The sequence below is a fragment of the Astatotilapia calliptera genome, chromosome 15 (assembly GCF_964374335.1).
Source record: "Astatotilapia calliptera chromosome 15, fAstCal68.1, whole genome shotgun sequence".
In the NCBI taxonomy this organism is placed as follows: Eukaryota; Metazoa; Chordata; class Actinopteri; order Cichliformes; family Cichlidae; genus Astatotilapia; species Astatotilapia calliptera.
This window is the reverse complement of record NC_137436.1, coordinates 34,680,964-34,706,025: the sequence shown is the minus strand read 5'-3', so window position 1 is coordinate 34,706,025 and position 25,062 is coordinate 34,680,964. Positions and strand designations below refer to the sequence as shown.

General features: G+C 42.5%; 2 protein-coding genes across 5 annotated transcripts; one reads left to right on the top strand and one right to left on the bottom strand.

Moving 5' to 3' along the window:
- Positions 1-3,854: 3,854 nt before the first annotated feature.
- On the top strand, positions 3,855-16,806 carry LOC113037375 (regulator of nonsense transcripts 1). 3 transcript variants are annotated; one of them, XM_026194374.2, is made up of 24 exons: positions 3,855-4,236; positions 4,612-4,754; positions 5,414-5,503; positions 5,882-6,049; positions 7,481-7,661; positions 7,749-7,910; positions 8,241-8,325; positions 8,627-8,725; positions 8,897-9,005; positions 9,230-9,389; positions 9,647-9,765; positions 9,868-10,032; positions 10,148-10,262; positions 10,697-10,840; positions 11,098-11,311; positions 11,436-11,553; positions 11,757-11,913; positions 12,198-12,340; positions 12,561-12,735; positions 13,441-13,519; positions 13,604-13,768; positions 14,142-14,362; positions 14,977-15,099; positions 15,400-16,806. In XM_026194374.2, the coding sequence occupies exons 1-23, from the start codon at positions 4,066-4,068 to the stop codon at positions 15,094-15,096; spliced, it is 3,303 nt and encodes a 1,100-aa protein (XP_026050159.1). In that variant the 5' UTR covers positions 3,855-4,065; the 3' UTR covers positions 15,097-15,099; positions 15,400-16,806. The 3 variants fall into 3 exon arrangements, with proteins under 3 accessions (XP_026050159.1, XP_026050158.1, XP_026050157.1); XM_026194373.2 differs by having other exon boundaries at positions 8,241-8,328; XM_026194372.2 differs by having other exon boundaries at positions 8,241-8,451.
- A 1,132-nt stretch (positions 16,807-17,938) lies between these two features.
- Positions 17,939-24,621, bottom strand: ddx49 (DEAD (Asp-Glu-Ala-Asp) box polypeptide 49). 2 transcript variants are annotated; one of them, XM_026194375.2, is made up of 13 exons: positions 24,324-24,621; positions 24,017-24,140; positions 22,967-23,052; positions 22,473-22,594; positions 22,050-22,237; positions 21,455-21,595; positions 21,122-21,197; positions 20,746-20,822; positions 20,463-20,560; positions 20,300-20,374; positions 19,903-19,991; positions 19,647-19,718; positions 17,939-18,192 (listed from the first exon to the last, which is right to left on the bottom strand). In XM_026194375.2, exons 1-13 carry the CDS (start codon positions 24,436-24,438, stop codon positions 18,022-18,024), a joined length of 1,434 nt encoding a protein of 477 aa, XP_026050160.1. In that variant the 5' UTR covers positions 24,439-24,621; the 3' UTR covers positions 17,939-18,021. The 2 variants fall into 2 exon arrangements, with proteins under 2 accessions (XP_026050160.1, XP_080146195.1); XM_080290069.1 differs by lacking the exon at positions 17,939-18,192 and adding an exon at positions 19,240-19,356 and having other exon boundaries at positions 24,324-24,586.
- Between the last annotated feature and the right edge of the window lie 441 nt (positions 24,622-25,062).

Below are 25,062 nucleotides of genomic sequence, written 5' to 3'. Positions count from 1 at the left end.
ACTGCTAAATACAGTGTTCATGCCCCAACGATAGATCTGCAGTGGTGTGAAAACGTGTTTGCTCGCTTCCTTTTTTTTTTGTATGTTTGTCACACTTAAATGTTTCAGATCATCAGACAAATTTAAATATTAGGCATAGATGACCCAAGTAAATGCAAGATGCAGTTTCTAAATGAAAGTGTTTATTATTTAGGGGAACCTACATGGCCCTGTGTGGGAAAAGTGATTGCCACCCAAACCTAGTAACTGTTTGGGCCACCATTACTAGAAACAACTGCAATCAAGCGTTTGCAATAACTGGCAATGAGACTTTTACAGTGCTGTGGAGGAGTTTTGTCCCACTCATCTTTATAGAATTGTTGTAATTCAACCACACTGGAGGGTTTTAGAGCAGAAACTGCTTTTTTAACTTTGCCTAGGCCACTCCAAAGCCATTCAGAGTTGGACTTGCTGGTGTGTTTTGGATCATTGTCCTGCTTCAGAACCCAAGTGCGCTTCAGCTTAAGGTCACAAGCAGATGGCCGGACATTCTCCTTCAGGATGTTTTGGCAGACGGCAGAATTCCTGGTTTCATTTAGCACAGCGAGTCTTCCAGACCCAGAGGCACCAAAACAGCCCACCACCATATTTTACTGTTGGTATGATGTTCCTTTTCTGAAATGCTGCACAGAACATTTTCCTAGCTCTCTTGGGGATGATCAAGATGTTTTTGGCAGATGTGAGATGAGTCTTTCTCTTGTTTTTGGTCAGCAGTAGTTTTCTCCTGGAACTCTCCCATGGATGCCATTTTTGCCCAGTCTGGTTCTTATTGTTGAATCATGAGCTGTGGCCTTAACTAGACAAGTCTGTGATTCTTTAATTTTATTCTGGATTCTATTGTGACCTCCTGGATGAGTCCTTGCTGTTCACTTGGAGTCATTTTGGTGGGCCAGTCACTCCTGGGAAACGTCACCACTGTTCCAAGTCTACTCCATATGACATAATGACTTTCACTGTGGTTCACTGGAGGCCCACAGCCTTAGACATGGCTTTGCATTCCTTCCCAGACTTTATTGCTCAGGTGTTTCTTTAGATTGTGGCATGATGTGTTGCTTTTTGAGATATTTTAACCTGCTTCACTTTGTCAGACAGATTATAGTTAAGGATTTTTTTTGATTCAACAGGTCTGCCAGTAGTCAGGCCGGAGTCTATTTAGTGAAACTGAACTCAGCTTTCCAAAAAATGTGGTTAATCGCAGTAAATTCATGATTAACACATAGGGCAACTACTTTTGGATAATTTCTCTCTCTTAATCAGTGAAATCATCATGTAAAAACTGCATTTTGCATTTACTCAGGTTATCTTGGTTTAATAGGTGACAAGTATAACAAATATGTAAAACACTTGGAAATCAGGAAGGGGACAAACACTTTTTCACACCACTGTATCTATGTCATAATACCTGACACTGTGTAGTGCTTCAGTAATAATTAAGCAAGTTGGTGCCATTAAATTTGAGTAAATTGCCGTTTTTAGCTTTGTATTTTGTTTTAATGCTGTTCTGTACATCACAAAGTGAAGCACGGAGCTGAACATAACTGAATTCCATCTCAGACCTAAACTTTTTTTATCACAGCTCATTTCTTGGTTGTGGTGTTTCAGAAATCTCTGATGTTGTTTTAGGTGCTGATATTTTACCTTGTGACTTTGTGTGTGCAGAGAAGTTTAAAAAAAAAAAAGAGTTGTGTAAGAACAGAATTTCTTCTCACAAAAGTTAAAGCCTCAAATTTACATGAGGTGACCTCTGACCCCAAACTCCCTCCTGTGCCTTGCTGTTGGGTATGTGTTTTATGAAAAGGCCTTACTAATTCTCAGTGGGTCAGGTCAGAGATGTAGTACTGATGCTGTCCTTGTGGCTACCTCAAAAAGTACTTTCTTTTTTTTTCTTTTTTTTTAATATCAGTGTGTGCTCTACCTGTGTTTTGGGAGTATCCTCTGAAAGGTATGCTCTTCAGCTTCATTAACAAAGCACTGTTACAGTAAGTAATCCTGGCTTTGTAAAGGAAAGGCTTTGAAATAAAAGAAGTACAAGTGATGTTTGTGCTTTTCCATTCAGTACTCACTCCTATTGAAACCTTGTAATTGACATGTTGGTACAATGACCATGAAAGGCCTGTCACAGTTATTACCACGAGGCTCCACTCTATTGTTAATGACATCTACATGATTGTGACTCACCATCACAAAACACGGGTCACAACTCACAATATTATGAAGAAGTTAGGTTGCCTATATCTTAATCAGATCAGATCTCTAGCATCCTCTTCAGTCACACATGCCCATCACTACATCCATGATCCTTCTCTGTGGTCTATCCTAATATACCCAGCCTTTTTCTCTAACTTTGTCTCCAAACTATTCAGCCTAAGCTGTGCCTCCTTCTCTTGGTCACTAACTTTAACTTTGTCACCTCCACTTCTGCCTCCTGTCTTTTTTTCCCCTCCCGTTTCATTCTTGCTGCTATCCTCCTGTCACCAATTCCATTTGATTTTGTTTTATTTATATAGCACCAATTCAAAAAAGCATTGGAATATTATATTGGAAGATAAAGACCCTGGAATAAATCCCCAACAATCATACAACGCCCTCTGGGCAAACACTTGGCAACAGTAGAAAGGAAAAACTCCCTTTAACAGGTAGAAACGCTCAGGGAGAGGTGGCCATCTCCTGTGACCAGTTGGGGGTAAGAAGAGGAAGAAGGGACAAAAAACCTAATGTGGAAGAGAGCCAGAGATTAATAATAACTTATGATTGAATGCAAAGTGGTGCATAAACACAAAAAGTGAAAATGAGGTGATTGAAGAAGAAACAATGTATGATGGGAAGCTCCCTGCAGCCTAGGCCTTTTGCGGCATAACTAAGGGAAATTTCAGGGTTGCCTGATACAGCCCTAATTATAACCCTTTTAAAAAAATCAGTTTTAAGCTTAATATTCAAAGTAGAGAGAGTGTCTGTCTCCTGAATCCAAACAGGGAGTTGATTCTATAGTGGAGGGGCCTGAAAGATGAAGGCTCTTCTTCCCATTCCACTTTTAGAAACTCTAGTAGAACCACAAATTCTCTATTTATGCGGTATGGTACTGTGAGATCTTTAAGACAAGTTAGGACCTGATTATTCAAGACCTATTACCTGTGGAAAAATCACCTGACATTCATCTTTATCCTATGTTAACTCTTTCTCACCTCTCTGTCCATTGCTTTGCATGGTTGACCCCAAGTATTTCAACTCACCCACCTCCTCATTGCATCTTGACCTTTCCACCTGCCTCTCTCATTCACAGGCATGGCTCACTCCTATTAACGTTCATTCCTCTTTGGTACATACCTTCATATCTTAGTGCTCTCGTAGACCTCTCATTTGATTGAATTCTTTAAAATACATTTTGGCATAGGAGCCATCTAAATGCTCACATTTAAGTTACTTAAGCAGACCCTGCCTTGGTTGATACTATTTTAAACAATTTTGCTGTTAACGTAATTACCTAAAACTCAATGATAAACTCGTGGGACCGAGTTTTTACTCGTTGCTATCCATACAAAACATACTAAAAACACGATTAGATTAAATTTTTTTTTAACCAGATTTGGACACAAATTGGGAATCATGCAATTTGTATAAAAAAAAATTAAAACAAAACCTACTGAAAAAACTGTCAAAAGAGCTAGGAGTATTATATGTATTAGTATTGCTATTTTTAATGGATTTCCTCACAGCGTTTCGTGACGTTGCTTTGAGACCCGGATATGGGATCAGAGTGAGAGCTCTTCCCTGTAGAGACCTGTCTGTGAGCTGAGCTCCAGCCTCCGGTGAACGTCACACGTTGGGGAAGTCCGTCACCGCGGCTGTTGGACCTGCTGCAGCTTTCGAGGTTCCGATCGGTTCCATTTTTTTTTATTTAGGTTCAAACTGAGACTGTTAACGTCGGGCTCTAAACCAATTGTCGATCAACGAAAACGCTTTGGATTTTAACTGTCTTTATACTAATCCCGGAAACCCGTCAGTAAAGCGAAAGTTGAGAGAGTCGAGATGAGCGTGGAGGCGTACGGGCCGAGCTCCCAGACCCTCACCTTCCTGGACACCGAGGAAGCGGAGTTGCTCGGAGCGGACACCCAGGGCTCGGAGTATGACTTCACCGACTTCACCCTTCCCAGTCAGACGCAAACTCAAGGGCAGACACAGAGCCAGCTGGACAGCCAGGTCTGAGGTTTTCAATTTCACAGGAAGGCACGAGAAAGCGCGCTTTACTGACGCTAGCTGTAGTTAGCTAGCTGACCCAGCGCTACCTGTTAGCCCGCTAAATTGGATAGCATTACTTAGCTCAGTGTTAGCTGGGTTGCAGCGTTAGCAAGCCCCCTAACTAAACTTCTGAAGTAACAGTAATTGTATTTTTATCTTTATTTTGAACTGTGTTAGGTAAACTAAACTCGTGAGCGTAACTGTAAAAATCATAGAGAAAATTCATGATCGCTGACAACCTGTCAACTTATAATTTAGTGGCTCTCTCAGCGCTGTGTGCCTGGCTGCTAATCGTTAGCGGTGAGTTTGTTCAGTAAAGCAGGTGTTGTGCTGCAGGTAAATGGTCCCGATGAGGGTCTTCACAACGGTGGAGTGGATGATTCCGTGGCCAAAGCCAGCCAACTGTTGGCCGAGCTGAACTTTGAGGAGGATGAAGAGGACACGTACTACACCAAAGACCTGCCCTTGCACGCGTGCAGGTACGCTGGAAAAAATCGCACCGTGGCAGGATGTCAGCAGACTGTGCGTTACCGATGAACTGATTGCAGTACATTAGTTAGTGATCGTCATCTACATCACTAGTATGCTGTACAATTTTTAGCTACTCACAATGGTTGAATTGTAGTGCACTATCAGAGGTTTATAATTTTAGTGCTACGATACGATTCACGTGGCCCTGATGAAATGTCAACCAGCTTTAATACTTTTCACATTACTGCTTGAATCTCATTCCTGTTTACTTTCATAATCCTGTAAGAATACTAAACATTAAATTGACAGTGCAATTTAGGTAAAAGCTTTTAATAAGAATTGGCAGTTAAATATGCAATTTAAATGTATTTAACTCTCTTAAATTGGCTTTCTGGGAGTGTTTGTGTGCATTCTTGTTGAAACTTATGAAATACTGTACATGTTTTTGACACCTATTGAATATGAATTAGCTTCAAGAGTCCTGCATGTATGGCGGCAACATATTCCCATGACATTTCATATTTGTGTTTGAGGCATGTGAGCATGTAGCATTTGACAGGGTCCGTATAATATGCTGACTCCTTTGACATCCGATATCATGTGTGTACAGTTGGTCTTTTGCTCTTGTTGTGTTTGCTCTGAACACTGCTGTGGTTGTTCCTTACAGCTACTGTGGTATCCACGATCCAGCGTGTGTGGTGTACTGCAATACCAGCAAGAAGTGGTTCTGTAATGGGCGTGGCAATACATCCGGCAGGTGCGTCGTCAGCTTGTCTTTATTTAATTGCATGTAGGAATCGGAAAGTGAAACTACTAATAACCTGAAACGATAACAATGAAATTTTCACACACTTCTGCCAACACCAGCCATATTTTGACAGACAGGTCATGTGGCATGTGTGTAATGAGAGATCTGTGAGAAGTAGATGGCAACTCTTGTATTTGCATTGGTTGAACAGAGGGCGTGTTCAGGTTTATTTACTGTAGATGCTACCAAGCAGTGTAATAGGAATCGTATCCTATTCACAGCCTTTGTTCATAACTGTGAAGTGGGCCGTTTCCCACTTTTGCTCTCGGGCTCAGTGTCAGTTTTTTAATTTTCTGTTTGGTTTGACTTCCATTGTCTGCCTCGCAGCCATATTGTGAACCATTTGGTGAGAGCGAAATGCAAAGAAGTGACTCTGCATAAAGATGGGCCGCTGGGCGAAACCGTGCTGGAATGTTACAACTGCGGCTGTCGCAACGTCTTTCTCCTGGGCTTCATCCCAGCAAAGGCTGATTCTGTGGTGGTGCTACTCTGCAGGTATGTTGCTGGGGACTGTCCTGATTGAAGCAGGACAATATTCTACCTCTGTGAAGCTTGATCTGAATATTTACATTTGACTCTGGAAGTTTATGATAAAGTTCTTTTCTTCTCAGTTATTTAGGTTTCTCCCCCTTACTTTAGACTTTAGGACACTGGTAAAGAGGCCTTGAGATGCCTGAATAATGAGATAGACAGGAAAAAATGGCCAACAGATGAAGGTTCATGAACAAAATTGATGAACCTTTTTATTTTAATGTATTTTTGCTAAAGAGAGCTCTTCTTTTGCAAAATGGAATAATTTAGGGTAAATAATCTTGTCAGAAATTTATATGAAACACGTATTTAGAAATTTTTAATTGACCTGTGTATTGCAGCCCCCCCACATAGGCTCATATTTGTTTTCAGACATATTAAAGCAGCTCAAAAGAGACTCAGAACAGTCAAGAAGATGTTCTAGGTTTTTTATGGTTTTGTTTTTTTTCAAGTTAATAAAAAGAACTGGGCAGGCTTTGCATAAATGTTATGGTTTTATATTTTTTACCTTCAGTGGTCTGCTTAGACTGACTTAGCGACCGTGGCTCAGGGGGTTGGGAATCGCATCTGTAACCGGAAGGTCGCCGGTTCGATCCCAGGGCTCTCTGTCCTGGTCGTTGTGTCCCTGGGCAAGACACTTTACCCTACTTGCCTACTGGTGCTGGCCGATGGCGCGATATGGCAGCCTCGCTTCTGTCAGTCTGCCCCAGGGCAGCTGTGGCTACAACCGTAGCTTGCCTCCACCAGTGTATGAATGTGAGAGTGAATGAATAGTGGTACTGTAAAGCGCTTTGGGTGCCTTGAAAAGCACTATATAAATCCAATCCATTATTATTATTATTATTAGGATTAATTGTTCATTGCTGTTTGTGAAGGAGGTTAATGGAACTTGCTGCTCTCGTGATACTTTCTCTTCATGGTGGAAGTGTGAGAAACTCTCTGCTTTTGCCCTCTGATCAACAGAGTTCAGCACAGACACAGAGCTGTGTGTGTACATACATTATGTACTATGGCAGATGAATAGAGCTACAACACTTCTGGACTGTTACTTTCTGTTTGTGCTGGAAGTGGGAAATAAAGTCCCCAGCGTGGATTTTTCTGTCACACAAACACCAATGTGTTCAGCGAAGACAGAGCCAGTGTTCTGACTATAGCACATAATATGCACTATCAATCAAAGTAGTGAACAGGCAGTCAGCTATAGAGTCTGCAGCTGTTGTCTCTGGACCGCCCTACTAATGTGCATTAAGCTTGAAATAGAGCTTGCGGCTCTGACAGTAAACATAACCCTCTTTATGGCCTCATGGACTTGCAGTAAGAAGTACTGTGATTTAACAGTAGTTCGATTAGTTTGAAACCTCCAATACTTGGCCTGAATTTTGTGCCTCCATTCAGGCAGCCCTGTGCCAGCCAAAGCAGCCTGAAGGACATCAACTGGGACAGCTCGCAGTGGCAGCCGCTGATCCAGGACCGATGCTTTCTGTCCTGGCTGGTGAAGATCCCATCAGAACAGGAGCAGCTTAGAGCCCGTCAGATCACGGCCCAGCAAATCAACAAGTTGGAGGAACTCTGGAAGGTACGATCCACTTGTATGCCTTTTGCTCTTTCAGGGCTTGTAAGAGTGTTGACTTTGTTTTTATTGTTTTTTGTGGTTTTCCTACAGGACAATCCCACTGCCACCTTGGAAGACCTGGAGAAACCTGGAGTAGATGAGGAGCCCCAGCATGTACTGCTGCGTTACGAGGATGCTTATCAATACCAAAATATATTTGGCCCTTTGGTCAAATTGGAAGCTGACTACGACAAGAAGCTTAAGGAGTCACAGGTACCTGAACATGGTTCCACACAGAGGTGCCTGGAATGTGGTTACTGGTGTTTTACTTCCAGAAATGTACATGGCTAAAGTTTTTAATCTTTAAAAAGCCTTTAATCATTTAATGATTTTAATGGTATGGTGAGGATTATTTTATTTTCATGCTGAAGCAGGATGTGATGATAGATTTTCCTGACTACAGATGCGATCTGAAATGTGTTTTTGTGGCATAAGGCACTTTTCTGATCAGGTGTTTTTACTTTATTTTCTGCAATATTGTCATAGCTGTGATATCTGTATTATTATTCCTGATGTTTTGATCATTTTTTCCTCCTTTTTCAGACTCAAGATAATATAACAGTTAGGTGGGATCTGGGGCTGAACAAAAAGCGGATTGCCTATTTCACTCTTCCTAAGACGGATTCAGGTGGTAATTCTCTAAACTTTCCTTCCTCCCAGTGGTTCTGTGGTACAGATGTAGCTCCCATCCTACTCCCCCCCCCTCAGGCCTTGCACGCAACCTCCCCCATCCCTGCATCTTTTGGTGGCATGTGTGCGTGTTTTGTTTTTGTTTTTTTGTTTTGTTTTTTTTCTCCTCTTACCTCTGTTTTGTGTTGTGGGGTTAGATGAGGGCACGGTATTGTATCATGTGTTTTCATAAACTTAGCCCTGTCCTTAAATACTTCTGTATGCAAGTTTCTAACTTGTGTCCTTTCGCTTGACCCCAGATATGCGGCTGATGCAAGGTGATGAGATTTGTCTGCGGTACAAGGGAGACCTGGCCCCGCTGTGGAAGGGCATCGGTCATGTCATCAAGGTCCCAGACAGTATCCTTTGCACAGCTGATATGATCTGTTTCTTAATGTTGCCTTCCAGCGTGGCCCTTTACGGCAGCAGTGACTGTCCTAACCGAGAAGTACAGACAGCAAAGCCCACACTCACCCACTAGAAGTATGTTACAGATAATGCTGGATTTCCTTAATAGCCCGTGTTTAAAGACTATGGAGATGAAATTGCCATTGAGTTGCGGAGCAGTGTTGGAGCACCTGTGGAAATCCCCCACAACTTCCAGGTGGACTTTGTGTGGAAGTCGACTTCCTTTGACAGGTAAGCTGTTTTATGCCAGAGCATTTAGCGACATGGCGTACCAAAAGGTCTTTTCTTCCTTTCCTTTCATTTCCACCTCATGTTTTCAGTAGATTCATTGTGTCTTGTCTTTTCTTTTTTTTTGATTTGACTACCAGTTGTAAAGATTTCAGCTTAATTTAAATGCATTTGGTAAGCTATTTTTGGCAGTAACGGCTGACTTAGTTGTTTATGTCCTGCTGCAGGATGCAAAGCGCCCTGAAGACGTTTGCGGTGGATGAGACCTCAGTGTCTGGCTACATTTACCACAAACTCCTGGGGCATGAAGTTGAGGATGTCACCATTAAGTGCCAGCTGCCAAAGCGCTTCACTGCCCCAGGCCTTCCTGACCTCAATCACTCACAGGTCAGACTTGGACATCGTAACTCATACGAGAAAACTTTTAGATGGCCATAATCTCAGTGTAGGACATAGTGTAATTTTAGTTGATTTATTTACTGTACATTAGTGCAACAAAGACATTCATCTTTGTAAATTAATTTAGAAAACTCAAAGAATAAGAAAAGATTTCTGTTATGATCGGCAAAAAGTGTTTTGTGTTTTTGGCAAACTGCGTTTGTTTTAAGTATCCAGTTGATTTATTTTGTTTCTTGCATGTTCAGGTGTATGCTGTGAAGACGGTGCTTCAGAGACCTCTTAGTCTGATCCAGGGGCCTCCTGGCACTGGGAAGACCGTCACCTCTGCCACGATTGTGTACCACTTGTCCCGACAGGGCAACGGGTGAGGCAAAAATTGAGTTAACCCTTTTATACTTGAAGCGTGTTATTATTCCAGTCGTGTAATTCTTGTTCCCTTTCTCTCTGTGGTGCATGTGTCCTGTAGACCAGTTTTGGTGTGTGCTCCCAGTAACATTGCTGTGGACCAGCTGACTGAGAAGATCGATAAGACTGGACTGAAGGTTGTCAGGCTGTGTGCCAAGAGCAGGGAGGCCATCGAGTCCCCTGTGTCTTTCCTTGCTTTACACAACCAGATCAGCAACATGGACAGGTCAGTAGCATGAGGGGAAATAGTCCTTCATTTTCCAGGTGTGACCATGTTATATCACAGATTTGGTGTTGTAATGTACTGGTGTAAATAATCTGATGTGTCTTTGTCTCCACAGTATGCCGGAGCTTCAGAAACTACAGCAGCTAAAAGATGAGACTGGCGAGCTGTCGTCTGCTGATGAGAAACGCTACAGGGCTCTGAAGCGCACTGCTGAGAGGGAGCTGCTCATGGTGAGGAGGTGTTGGTTTTCACTTTAAATGCGGCTGGAAGTTGGCGATTTCAGGCATTCTTGGTGCAACAAGTGATTTCAGTCAAATGTTGTTTGCCTCTGAGAATTATTCTGCAGAAGCAGTGGCCTAATTTATACATTTAATTTTTAACTACAAGTTGTGGTGCTGATCACTGAGGGCAGCAGCATTTAAACATCCATCACATTAGTTGTCCACATCCTTAGTTGCCTCTCCCTATTATAGACAGTTGCTGCTACACTACTGTGTAGCTAAATCCTGCAACTCCACTGGCCTCAGCCAGTCAGCACATGACAGTACAGGAGAAGAAAATATCCCATTTCAACTGGCTGTCTGTACCAGTCCATTAAGATGATTCAATAGCTTCTTCAACCTGAGATGCAGATAATGATCATAATTTCCTCTTTGTTGTCCAGAATGCTGACGTAATCTGCTGCACTTGTGTCGGAGCTGGAGACCCTCGTCTGGCCAAGATGCAGTTCCGTTCGATCCTGATCGATGAGAGCACCCAAGCCACTGAGCCCGAGTGTATGGTGCCCGTGGTGTTGGGAGCAAAGCAGGTACAAAACCCAAACAGCTGCATCAGTTCCCAGCTGCTGCTGTTTGCTTTGGTTTCTGTCGTTTTTTTTGCATTAACAGTAAATGAAGAAATACTTTGGCACATGTCAACTAAAAATGTAAAGCTTTGTCATTTAAACTGTAGTAGCAGCTACTGTCAAGTATTAAAACTTTCAACAGTCTGAACATTAATATCTTGTCTTGTGTTGTTAAACTAACCAAAGCGTCACACTTATGTGGCTCTTCTTCCTCCACACAGCTTATTCTGGTGGGTGACCACTGCCAGTTGGGTCCTGTGGTGATGTGTAAGAAGGCGGCTAAAGCAGGTCTGTCGCAGTCCCTGTTTGAGCGCCTAGTGGTCCTGGGGATCCGGCCGATCCGCCTGCAGGTCCAGTACCGTATGCACCCGGCTCTCAGTGCCTTCCCCTCTAACATTTTCTACGAGGGATCCCTGCAGAATGGCGTCACTGCAGGTTTGTTACGATCCGGCAGTTCACTATCTGGTTTGATGAAGGAGCAAATTGATTTCCACACTGATTAGTAGAAGATCCACCAACTTATAACTTAACAATAATTAGACCGTCCTGTTCTCCTCAGCTGACCGCATCAAGAAGGGCTTTGATTTCCAGTGGCCACAACCAGACAAGCCCATGTTCTTTTACGTTACTCAAGGTCAGGAGGAGATTGCCAGCTCTGGAACCTCGTACCTTAACAGGTAAGTTCTCACATTTTGTTTGTTACTTGGTGGCATTTCACTTCAATCCTACTTAAATTTGCTGACGTAATTTGTTTTGGCCCCTGGTTTAAAGCAACTGTGGACGTGATTGCTTTTTTTTTTTTTTTTTTATTTTGCATCAGTTTGCCATAGTTAACTTTAAATGATTGTCCCAATATTGATACGATTGACTGTTTTTTCAGGACTGAAGCTGCCAACGTGGAGAAAATCACCACCAGGCTGCTGAAGGCGGGAGCCAAACCCGATCAGATCGGCATCATCACCCCGTACGAGGGTCAGCGCTCCTACCTGGTCCAATACATGCAGTTCAGCGGCTCCCTGCACACCAAACTCTATCAGGTATCACTTATAACACAAATGCAAAAATACCCTTTTCCAGCAAACACTTTATAGTTACACACATTAGGAGATATACCAGGACAACATCAACATGGAGCAGTTAGGAGTAGGACGTCCCGTCTCCTCCACAGAGGAGATGGACAAAAAAGAAAGTGAACAACTGGAGAGCCAGAGTTGAGAGTAGACCAACATGAAGTTATTGTTTAAAGTTTAGCACACGACCACTCAGATTTGGTCCTCTGTTTTTACAATGCAATTTCACCTTTTATCGTGATTCATTATAGCAAGTGGAAATTGCCAGCGTGGACGCCTTTCAGGGCAGAGAGAAGGACTTCATCATCCTGTCTTGTGTTCGAGCCAACGAGCACCAAGGAATTGGCTTCCTGAACGACCCTCGCCGTCTCAACGTGGCGCTGACCAGGGCCAAGTAAGAACTGTTAAAATAATCACAGTGGACAGATGAAGCACGGCTCAATCGATCGTGCGTTTCTGATTTGAATGACTCATGTGTCAAATTTAGCTTCATTTTAACGATCAGGCTATATGAACACACACTAGATTGACTCTGTTCTGCGCACACAACATTTCACACTGTGTGATTTGTGTAAGCTGCAACCTACCCCTCATCAGTTGTCTTATGTCTGAAGGTATGGTGTCATCATTGTGGGCAACCCCAAGGCGCTCTCCAAGCAGCCACTGTGGAACAACCTGTTGAACAACTACAAGGAGCAAAAGGTCCTCGTGGAGGGGCCCCTAAACAACCTGAGGGAGAGCCTCATGCAGTTCAGCAAGCCCCGCAAACTGGTCAACACCATCAACCCTGTGAGTAGGACGCGTCATACATTTTTTTTTTTTTTTAAATGATGTATGAATCCAAACTAATACTGGGAATTGGCACCTGAGTAACAGTGGAAGTTGAGTTAAAAAGTAGTTTAGGATCGTGATACCTTTCCATTACTACCTGCTTGGATTGACTTGATTCCATTACAACCTAATGTGCATGGTCGTCGTCACAGCAACGCGGCCAAGCGTCCTGTGACGTAAATTAGTATCCAACAAGATGTGTTTTTGTGAACAAGATGCTCGTGACTCATTGAGTGACGCCATTGACCTGCTAATCGGTGGCATGCACAGTTTGACATCCTCACATTTTAGTACCTGGTATCAGGTGACGAATCGATCAGAGTAGGTACTAATGGAAAAGGGGCTCAACCTTTTGGTAACAAGGTGTTTTTGTGTCTTTGCTGTCTATTTGTTTTTAAATGTGTCTTGTTTCTCTTCTGATGAGGAGTGTTGTGCTTAGCAAGTTGAGGAGAGTCTGATTAAAGGTGTCAACATACACACCTGCTTTGACACGAGGGGGTCTCCCAAAACTTGTGCCATGAATGTAAAGGCTGCATGCATCCAGTCAGCTGTCACAGGAAGTAAACTGAAGGCAGCAGTGGTTTTGTTGTTGTTGTTGTTGTTTTTTAAGCTGGTTAGTGCAAATCAGTCAAATCTGTTCTAAACATCACCGGTGTTTTCCAGGGAGGACGTTTTATGAGCACTGCAATGTACGATGCCCGTGAGGCTCTCATCCCTGGTTCTGCATACGACCGGAGCAATGGTAATATGTCAGCTTTTTTTTTTTTTTTTTTTTTTTTTTAAATCATGCATGTCATGTCTTATCGATACTGATGATCTCTTTCAGGTGGACGTCCATCTAATATGTACTTCCAAACACATGACCAGATTGGGATGATTGGTGCAGGCCCAGGTCCCATGGCTGCTATGAATATTCCTATACCCTTCAACTTGGTGATGCCACCAATGGCTCCACCTAGCTATCTAGGTCAGCCCAATGGCCCTGCTGCAGGTACGATAACAGCAAAAGGAGAAGTGAGGAAAGTTTGTTTTTCATTGAAACTGCAAATCTAAACCTAAGAAGGAGAAAAAAAAAGGGGGAGAGGGAAAGTTGATAGACCTCCTCCAGCATTGCTCGGACTAGTCCCACCTCAGACTACCTTAATAACGGCACGCAGACGGGTTATTCTGGATGTGTTGTTTTTTTTGTTTGTTTTTTAATGTTCAGTGATTCCAAAAAATTGCTGCTCACTGAGGGCATAATTCAAAGTCCTTCAATGATATTTGATAACTGTCACTTCTCATGCCTTATACCTACCCAGCATAATGACTTGACAGGTTGTGATTTTATTTATTTATTTTTTCCTTCCTCCCCCTCCTTAAAGGGCGTGGAGCAATGAAAGGTAAGCCTGGGCGTGGTGGGCGGCAGAGGGTCCGTGGTTCAGCACACCAGGGTGCCTGTCAGGGTAATGGACCCAACAGTCAGGCCAGCCAGGATGGAGCCTCCCAATCCTTCTCCCAGGGGCCACTGACACAAGGCTACATCTCCATGAGCCAGCCCTCACAGATGAGCCAGCCTGGCCTCTCCCAGCCGGAGCTCTCCCAGGTAACGCGTCACTGTTGCTTAAAGAAAGGAGATGCAGCAGAGAGTAACGCTAATTTAATGACAACCAAGTTTAACTGCTGCCATAAATATCATCAGTGTTGCTGTTTCATTAATAATCTCTTGGGTTGTGATCATGCATTAATCCTCTGAGAAATTTTTGTTTTGAAATTAACCTGGAATGATGAGTTGCTACATATCTTTTAAAATCATTATAAATACCAGTCTCCTATCTAGACCAGAGAAACTGTATTCTAATCCAGATTCATTCAATTTAAATAAATAAATAAAAGCATTACTAAGATTGAATTAGAAAAGGTTAAAGAAAAAGTTTCCTGTCTAAACACTTTGCAGTGTTTTCCACCTCAGGAACTACCAGGCGCTTTTTGATTCGCCATTGTGTGTTCTCACTTTGCAAAAGTTCTGCAGCAGTTCATTCAGGGCTGTTTTCAGGGGAGATAAAACTGCTTGCTCAGGGGCAGGTACGTCTGAGTGTCCCTTGAAAACGTCTGGATGACTCTCAACACTTATCGGTTAAACTCTGAAGGCGTCGGTGGACAAACTTGAACAATCTTGGATGGAAAAACAACTGATTTGTGTACCGTTATGTCCTCCAGGACAGCTACCTGGGTGACGAGTTCAAGTCCCAAATCGACGTGGCTTTGTCCCAGGACTCGACCTACCAGGGTGAACGTGCGTACCAGCATGGCGGCGTGACTGGACTGTCGCAGTACTGAAGTGTAAGTACATGAACTATGTCTTTAGCTGCAGTGTAGTGTCAAAGTATTCAGAGGAAAGCTGATCTCATGACTGATTGCCACAAGCTTCAGGTGTCTCACTGATCTTGGCTAACTTACAATATATTTTAAGTCCAGTTTCACATAAAACTTTGTGAAAGTGCCTGAAACCTCAGGAATCATCCACTGGAAATGTTATATAATAATTGACTTGTGGATGAGCTAAAATCACATCAGGCATATAAAACATGTTATGCAAAAGCTCTAACCAGCTCAACTTTTCTCATCCGTGTTGTCTTGCAGGTTACCCAAAGAAGGGAGCTAGGCTTGAGCTGAGCTTAGTTCATCAGCTTTTTAATCTGGGAAATAATAAAAACATAAAATGGATACCTGTTTTCCTCTGCTACAACCGAAGCACCACCAAGTGAAAGCGACGGGATAGCGAAACCAAACCAATGACCAGCGAGAGAAACAAAGAGGGTAGAAGAAGAGAGCACGAACAGACAGGCAGGGAGATGGCATAAGAGGCCGAGTGAACAAGTGAGAGGCAGGAACCAATGCCCGTGAAGGAGGGAGGTCGAAAAGATGGCGGCTTGTGGTCGGGCTGCTGAGGGAAACACGAGAGGTCCAAACGGTCTCTCATGGGAATCCAAATGAGGTTGAGCTCCAAATAAAATAATCTTCCCAACACCTTCCCATCCACAGCGTCTGAGAAAAGTTTATACGCTCGTCTTCAGGTGAAGATCGTAGATTTTCAGCAGAATTTGAAGAAACCTGGTTTCACGACCTGGTTGCCGTTCTGCTTCCCCATGCTTAAAAGCTGGTTGACTATCAACCTGTGCAGTGCCCTGGACTGTTTTTAAAATTAGGTTTGACATGGGAGAAGCGTGCTACCTACTGTCTTCTACTGGACCCTCCAAACCTCAGCAGCCTCTAAAGAAAGCGGCAGTCGACGGACCCTCTCAGAGAGGAACGACAAACTCTGTTTCTGTGTCTGAGTCTGATATTGAAAGGCCTTTCATTTGCCTTGAGAACCACTGGCTCGTTCACAAGGTCTGCAGTGGGGTGGTTTCGACCACCCGTCAGTGGTGGAGGGGCATGGGGATTTCAGACTTTTTTTTTTCTCCTTCGTTTTCAAGACATGAGACGCGAATCCCGACGATGTCGCGATCATCATGGGACAGTTTACCTTTCTTACCACAGAGCACAAAATTGCAAAAAAGTCATTGAAACTATCAAACGTGACCAGCATTGAATATTCAGCTCGGCGTCATTTGATGTTTCAGCAAAGGCTTTTTTTTTTTTTTTTTCCCCTCTTATTTTAATCTTTCAGACGACGGCGTCTTTGACGTCCCGCTGTCTTTTTAAAACACCCTGTGTACGCTTACATTGGCAAATGCTTGAATGCTTTTGCTCTGAGTGATTTCCTCAGGGGATTGTGGACTGTCCACACTCATCACGTGAATCCCTGCTTAAGGTAAGAGAAACTAAACGGGGACATTTAGATGAGGCTAACAGGCAGTCGTGGCAATCAATCAACCGCAAGAAAGTAGAAGAAAAGGAAGGTGGCTGAGGCAGAGAAGGAAACATGTTAAAGTCAAAGATTTAGGGGAAAGAGTGGACTTTTTCATACCAGATGCCACTGTGTTTTCCACCTTAATGAAGCCATATTAAAGGTCACGTTGACCACCCAAATACAACGAAAGCTAATCAGGTTGAAAAGAAGTGTTTGAAATTCAGAAATGAACTTGACCCGAAAGACTTTTGGTTCCTGTGGATTCAAATTGTTCTGTTATTAACCCCCAGTCACTCACAGCAGAAAATGCCACCCAGTACTGATCGGGCGGTGGCAGAGAGATGAAATAAACAGCGAATGAGACCAGAATCAGTGCCTATAACCGCTCACCCTCAGATAAACAGCCGCAGCACAAGCATGAATGTAGTTCCAGTCAAACGACCAGCATTTCCAACAACCTTTCTGACACCAGAGGGCTTAAGAAACCCACAGAAAAGGACTTGTTTTATTTATATATTTTTATTGTTTGAATAAAATGCGAGTGAGTCTAGCAGCTGGGCTGATTGAGGGGCAGGGGATACAAAAGCCACCTTCCTTCTCTGTGAGGTAAAAATGGAGGTTGTTAGATTTTATTTTCCCCTTCTGTGGCTGTTTGATTTGTGCTGAGCAGTTCCTCCTGAGTTGATCCACTTTGCTTTCGTCAGACATTTTGCTGCCGTGTGCATCGTTTCGTTGTGTAGTTTTACTGAAATATGGGATATATCTATTTTTTTCGTAGCAACTTGCTGAGTACAGGAATGAGCGGGACGCCGTTTCCTTTCTTTCTTTCTTTTTTTTTTGTATCTTCTCTTCAAACTGTCCGAAGGATTGTAGTTTTGTAACTTCTTCCAGGAATGACACTTTCTGAACACAGCAAGAATGTACTGCACCGTTGTTTCTCACCTGCTTCTTATTTCTGCACACATGTGACAATCATGTTGCGCTTTACATTGTTATGTTTGAGTTAGAAATAGTTGACATTTTAGCATATCAACTTGTTCCGGTGAATCCTAATGTGTTAGCTTTAAAAAAATGTTGCCGTAATATTTTTTTCCTCCCATCTTCTGAGCTCCAGTCAATTCCAACATGTGCAGCAATCATTGAAGATGTGATTCTGTTCCACACAGAGCGTTCATTCACCACGTCATTAGGCCGAGATTTAATTCATGAAATAAAGTCTCAATGTGATGTAAATACATATTTGAAACAGTCTTATTTGCAGTGACGTTTCATCACAAGATGCTGATTCTCTTGTTAAACTGAATCAATAAACGCTGTCAACTTCAGTTGTTTCTGTGGCTTGAATTTTATTTGCAGGTACAAATATTACAGGTTATTATACAGTGTGCAGTATATACATGAGGCGGTTTTCATGCAGTTGCCTGCGCCGCCTCTTTCTTTTTCGTCTGTCTTCTCTTCATCAGTTTCTTTTTTAGCTGTTTCTGTTTCTGAATGCTCTCCTGGATTTTCTGTTTGAACTTCTTCTTCTGGCTCCTGATCTTCTCCAGCTCAGCTTTCCTTTTGGCCTCCAGCTCTGGATCCTGAAATGGCAGGAAATGACTTCTTGAATACCAGAATGCCAAACTCACCGTAGGGCAGGTACCAGGTATTTTAGGCACTCTATTTAAAACACGGTGAATAGAGAGGTGCCTGCTGCTATCATGTGTGTCCATATTCATTACACCTGTGCAGCCAAAACATCACACTGCTACTAAAGGCTTGTTTCACACAGGCTAGTTATGCACATGGTCGTAATAACACGTACTGGTTATTCCATCAGTTCTCCGCTGCAGAAGGGCGCTGGACACTTATGATGGATTTTCTCTTGTAGAGAATCCATACTAAAAGTAGACATGGCCACAAAAAGCTACTGCCTGTGAGTGTGAGCAGCGTAACCTTTGACCCTCAGCGACCACAGCTGTGTTGTAGTCGCTGGCTTGACAAGATACAGAACCCCAATCAGAGATGACAGAGTGGTTATTAAATGTTCTCTGCTTCATGCTCTGTGTGGGCTCTCATTACTGTTACATTACGTTGTCATCACAACGGTGATGAAAGAACAAAAAAAAATGTAACAGTTAAATGCAACACTGCTGCAAGGCAGACTCGTCAAATAAAAACATTTCAACTTGATTTAATTTACTTGAATCCTGCGCTTCACTTCTTTATGTCAGGTGAACACCAGAGCTCCGAAACTTTAAACTGGATGTATTTAGTCACAGGTTACTTTCCGACAGCCTCGCAGCAAAATATTGTGTGCTGTGACAAATGCCATCGTCAATTTTGCTCCAGCAGCTGCAATTACAGCACTATAAAAGACTTGCACACAGTTTGCACTGGTGGAACTTTATAGCTAGCTCTAATTTTAGTTGCATATATTATTCCTTCATAATCTATATCACACAGTATCCTGTAAATAAATGAAAAATAATAATTAAAAAAAAGATCCAGCTCATTTTAAACTAAAACTTGGCTAAAACATCGTGCACAGGTGATGTATTCAGCATAAGTTACCATGGCGATTTAGCCCGGTAAAAAGAGCTCACCGAGTCATTAATCTTGCTTTGCCGTTCACCCTTCAGGAGTAGGTGATGTCATCAGGAGACGGTCAAATACTGGATAACATTTAATTTGTCTCGTATTCATAGTTTTGGCGAGTTGATGTGTAACGCTGCTGTTCTGAATGTTTATGATCTTCAATCAACCTTAAATGTGAAGTAAAAGGCATCAAGCATGACTCATAAAAATTTCAGAGTTTATAAGAAGCTGTTTATTTTTTTACAGACCTTTCATAGACTCTAGTTTTACTATTTATATTTATATCAAACTATTAAAATTATTTTGTCCCTTCTGCCTAAGTAGCAGTCACCCCGAGATCTGGAAAATAACGCCTCACTGTTGTTCAGACGTTCAACTCGACTTAAAAATATAATAATGATGCTTCTAATCAAAAACAGAATAATGTTTAAATAGTTCACTAAGAGGCTGCACTCACCTTCCCCTCCAGGATCAGCTGTTTCCTCTTGTTGATCTCTTTTTTCTCATCAAAGTCTGTTGACTCGAGTTTCTGCAACATGGAGTTTACAGTGAAAACACTTAACTGGTGAGGCAGGTTCAAAACAGGCATCCCTGACTAACGGGACAATTTTCAGACTGTCAGTCATCGTGTGAAACAACAGCGATGTTCCACTTTAACTGGATTCAGCACAGTGAAAAGCAAGAGGTGAGCATAAGTGATAAAACATCCGTACTATCTCACACTCCCGCCGGGTCACGTTGACCTGGGTGAGGATCTTCAGGACTTCCTTCTCCTCCACAGGATATTCCTTCAGCTTGGTTTCTGTAAGAAGACGAGAGGCCAGTGTTTAAACACACACACACACACACACACACACACACACACTTTGTGATATTTACAAGATGGTGATGAGCTGTAGATCTCAAAAAGCAAAAATCATTATCTAATCTCTTTTGCAATCAGAAATTGTGCAAACATCCAAGTTTAAGATAAAATACAATCTCTAAAAGTCAAAAGTTTTACATGTTTTACTTATTAATGTTACCGATGGACTACAATCTATCCTGAGGTGCAGCTTTCCTACCAGCTTTATTCACAGGTCTTTAAACTGAGCCCTAGATGCGACTTACGAATCTGTTCTTCGATGGAGTGAATCAGGTGGATGTCGTACTGCGTGACCAGCGTGATGGACACTCCGTTCCTCCCTGCAGGAGGAAAACATCACAGTGTATGAGTGGTGTTTATGTCGCGAGGAAGACGATTTCAGAAGAAAAAAAGAACCAGAAACAAAACCTGCTCTGGCTGTTCGCCCGACTCTGTGGATGTAGATCTTGGGAAGGCCGGGGGTGTTGTGATTAATGACGACCTGGACAGTTGGGATATCCAAACCCCTGTGGGTGGGAAGTAACAGGAAAACGCATGTTTCTGCATTGAAATGCTTTGTGGTGTCTCCATTGAGGAGTGACAGAAGCCTTAAACAGGCTCACACTACATAATGTTTGTGTCAGATTTGTTGATTAGAGTCATAAAAATGTGGCCTTTTCATTTCTTTCCAATGCTCTGTGTGCATTCTCACCTGGCAGCTACATCAGTCGCTATCAGGATTTTGTAGACGCTGGCTTTGAACTTGGCGAGGTTTGCAAATCGTTGTTTCTGAAGAACAAAAAGCACAGTCTGTTATTCTGCGGGTTCATTTATCTGCTATAAAAAGCTTTTCAACAGACTCTTTGTCCCTTTAATGACACAAATATAATTCCCAGATATTTGTAGAGGACCTCTGAGGAATTGTGAAATCTCCAACACAGAAAGCAAAGTCAAATCCTTTGTAGGTGCAAAGTTAATTGACTGCACCTCACTCAGCTGTCATTGCAAAGAAGCTGCCCTTAAAATGTCTCAGCAGGCCCCCTGCTGATGTCAGTTTGTGCCCTTGCTGCTGTTCACACAAGCCTCACCTGTTTCATCATGGAGTGCAGAGAGATGGTTGGAAAGTTAAACTCCCGCAGCATCATGGTGAGGATCTGACAGCTCCTGAATTGGTCAAGAAAATGTATTCAGTGCGACGTGAGCATAACCACAGCTACAAAAAGGCGAGAACACTCAAAGACCTGCACGCAGAAGTTTTACATCATTCATATGATCGTTTTTTTCCTCTTCTAAATCAAATATATGTTATAACATGTGGAAAATTAATGATCACAGTCCAGACTGTGCTTCATAAAACAGCACCGCCTTGCTTTAATCTGTAAATGTGCACACAGGATGCTGAACCCCTCGTGGCTTCTTACTTGCACGTGTTGGTAAAAATGATGATGGACCAATCATCATGCTCATCGGTGAATGTCTGGATCAGATGAACCAGGTAGGCGTCCTTCACCTTCTCTGGAGTGAGGATGTATCTCTGGTCCAGCTCCTCTACCGTTCGTGTTCTGACAACATCAATAACAAAAGATAAATCACTGACCACTGATTAGATTTGATATTTCAAAAATATAACAGACAGCATCGCTGAAGGTGACGGGGCTTCAGAAACATCAGGTGATGAAACAACTGAACACTGTGGAGCCTCTGTGACACAGCGCTCATGCACAGTTAGATTCTATTACCTTTTTCTGCCCACCGAGATCAGAAAACAGATTTAACCTCACCAGGAGGAGAAAACATGTAAAGCTGAACAGAGAACATAAAGCTCAGCTGCTGAGCTGCTGTTTTATTCTGTACACACTTTCACATTTTACATCGTTTCTTTTAGTTTTCTGTGAACGTATCCGGTGAAAATCTGCACACGCCGTTTCCCAATCTGAACCCTGCTAACAGTTTTATTCGATTTCTCACTGGACCATGAATAACCTGCAAATCGCGAGACAGATGCAGGTCACTCACTCCGATTTGCTCTCCCAGAAGAACGGTTCGTTCATGGCGATGCTCTTCAGCTCCTGCAGGGTGTCGGTCAATGTGGCGCTGAACAGCATCGTCTGACGCTTGGCCGGCAGGATCTCCAGGATCACCTCCAGGTCTTTGGTGAAGTCGGTACAGCCCTGCTCCAGCAGCCGGTCTGCTTCATCCAAAATCTGCCACAGACAAAAAGGAGACACACAAACAGTCACTAAAACCAGGAGATATTATATCCAATCACATCACAGTTACTGAACATCTAACTGTGGCTCCACAAGGTGGAAAAATACTAAACAGTGTGCACACTGGTGAAAGATTACAACTTGTACGTGACATAAGTACTTCATATAAACAGAAGTTTATGTAATAACAATAATCTTATCATTGGATCTGGAGTTTCGGTGAACTCACCAAGAACTGGATCCTCTTCATGCTGAAGGTGTTGGAGCTGCGGATGTGATCGGCTAGTCGGCCTGGCGTTGCTACGACTACATGTGGTTGGTTGGACAGCTCCAGGGCCTGGGTCACCATGTCTGCCCACAACACAGCAGAGTCAGCACAGAGCACGAGTATCAGACAAAAGCAAACCAAGTTCATGGAAAATGGCAACACTGTTTGGTTCCTGCAGCTGAGCATCATCACATTTTGAGCAGGACTCCCACCTTTAACGGTGAACTGTGAATTCTGCACAGGTGGAATAAATTCACTCAAAGCACAACAGAAACAGGTAAATCTGGCACATTTTTACACTCTGATTAAAGGTCAGCTGCTCAATTATTTGCTTCAAAAATACTGATGAGAGATTTCAGGGAGAAAGAATCTCTGATGTTTATTCTTTTCTTTTTTTTGTTGTTGCAAAAAACAAAAAAACAAAAACCTCAACCCAGAAATAAGAAAGTAGTTACCCATTCCACCGACGATGATGCATTCTTTCAGACCCAAAGGTTTCCCCAGGACTCGGAACTGCTCTGCAATCTGATAGGCCAGCTCCCTGTAAAAATGTGTGTAAAAATCTTGAACGACCCCTCATTTCTTTATATTTTGTTTCCAAGGATCAGACTTTCTCGTATTTCTTTTTTTTTTTTAAGTGGTCTTAAACAATAGTTCTTTGGGCTTTCTGAAGGTCTTTCAGAGTTACTCATTGGCCTGCTTTTCACTCATTTTCACTCTAGTCCTTGTAACTGATCATTTTCAGATGAATGTTTTTGGTTTGTTAAGCCAACACTGACCTATGACTCATTCAAGGATAAAGGAGACACTTAGCTCAAAGGATGAACCAGTATTAGAATAACACGCTCCAAAGTAACGTGTTAATGTAATAACATTAGATTTTTCAGTAACTTAGTAACTCTAATAAATTCAGTAATCATATTGCAGTTATAATTACTACAGAGTAACTTGCCTGTGAGAAAAAAAGCAGTTTACCAAATTACTTTCTCTGACGTGCAACTAAGCAAAGTACTGCATTACTTTTAAGAGAAGCAAAGAGCAACGCGTACTGCTTTTTTAAAACTAGGAGCCCAACACTACACACAACAGGCTGATCAACGAAGCAATTTTAAACCGAATCTTTAAGCACTTTGTTACCAGCTGCCTGTAATTAAAAACACATTTTTTCCCATTTCTTTAGTTAAATCTGTGAAAATGAAGATAACACAGCACAAAATAGTATTTATGCACCAACCCAGTGATTCTCAATTATCACCATGAATCTTGAATGTACATCGAGGTTATTATAATGTATAATAAAACTAGATATGAAAGAAGTTAGTTACCTAAATTTAGCTAGACTTTTGGAAAACTGTAAACTAATTAAAATGACTTTGTGAACTTGAAAACGAACTAAAATAAAATACAAACATGGAGGAAATATCCTTGGTAAAAAACATTATTACAGCTTGTCTGATGAGGCATTACTGAGACTCTGGATGCTCACATCTGTCCCCTGCACTGACCTGGTAGGAGTGAGCACCAGGCAGAAGATGCCGTACGGGTCCTCTGAGAGTTTCTGCAGCACTGGCAACACGAACGCTGCTGTTTTCCCACTGCCGGTCTTGGCACAGCCCATACAATCCCGACCTGTGGAAAGAAACACCTCAATAGTGATGGAGCAAATGTAGAGCTGCCGAGGAAGTCCACCTCCGCTGTGTAAATAACAGAGAAAGTCTTCCAGACATCCTCAACACCAGCTTAACAGTTACTCAGAGATCCTCCGGCAGGTATTACAAGCATATATGTGACAGTATCCCCGCCCCGTCTTACCTTGGAGGATAGCTGGCATGCAGTTTTCCTGGACTGGAGTGGGTTTGTTGATTCCCAGCTGTTTACACTGTTTAACCAGCCAGTCTGACAGACCGAGGGAGGAAAAGTCGCCCATTTCTGATTTACCTCGTCCTCTGAAGCTCAGTGAGATCAGCTGTGGACGCGTTTTGATAAAAGAATCGCTAAAATACTCTTATTTCAGTAAACACTAACACATCCTCGTGTATCAGGTCCGCGGGCGCTTTCTGATTACGTAACAAGAATGCGTCTTCTTCACTGGAGGAAAGTGCGCGTTGCTGCCATCTCCTGGTCGGTGTAGCGAACGACACTGAAAGCAGAGAGTGGAGCAAAAAAAAAAAAAGTTGATAGATCGGTTAATTTATTTCTGTCCCCACAGAAATCCAATCTCATCTATTCTGGAACGATGCTAAAGCTGACCCTTCATATATGAGCTGTTTCTCTGTGACATGCGCATCATTCAGCGTTTTTAACGCATTAAAATTAAAGCAGGAACATGCAGAGCGTTCTTATGTGCCTAAATAATGATGTAATGTAATGAAACTATATATGAGACCTTGGGCCCCCTTTGTAAGACTCAGTTTAATTAAACGTTGCATATTCACAAAGAAATATGCACACGTAGTGGAGCTTGACGCTTTGCCAGGTTTCGAGTTCTTTGTGTCCAGCACTACAGATTTGTATTGACCTCTGAACCTGCCAGAGCCTCAGCATTTTCATT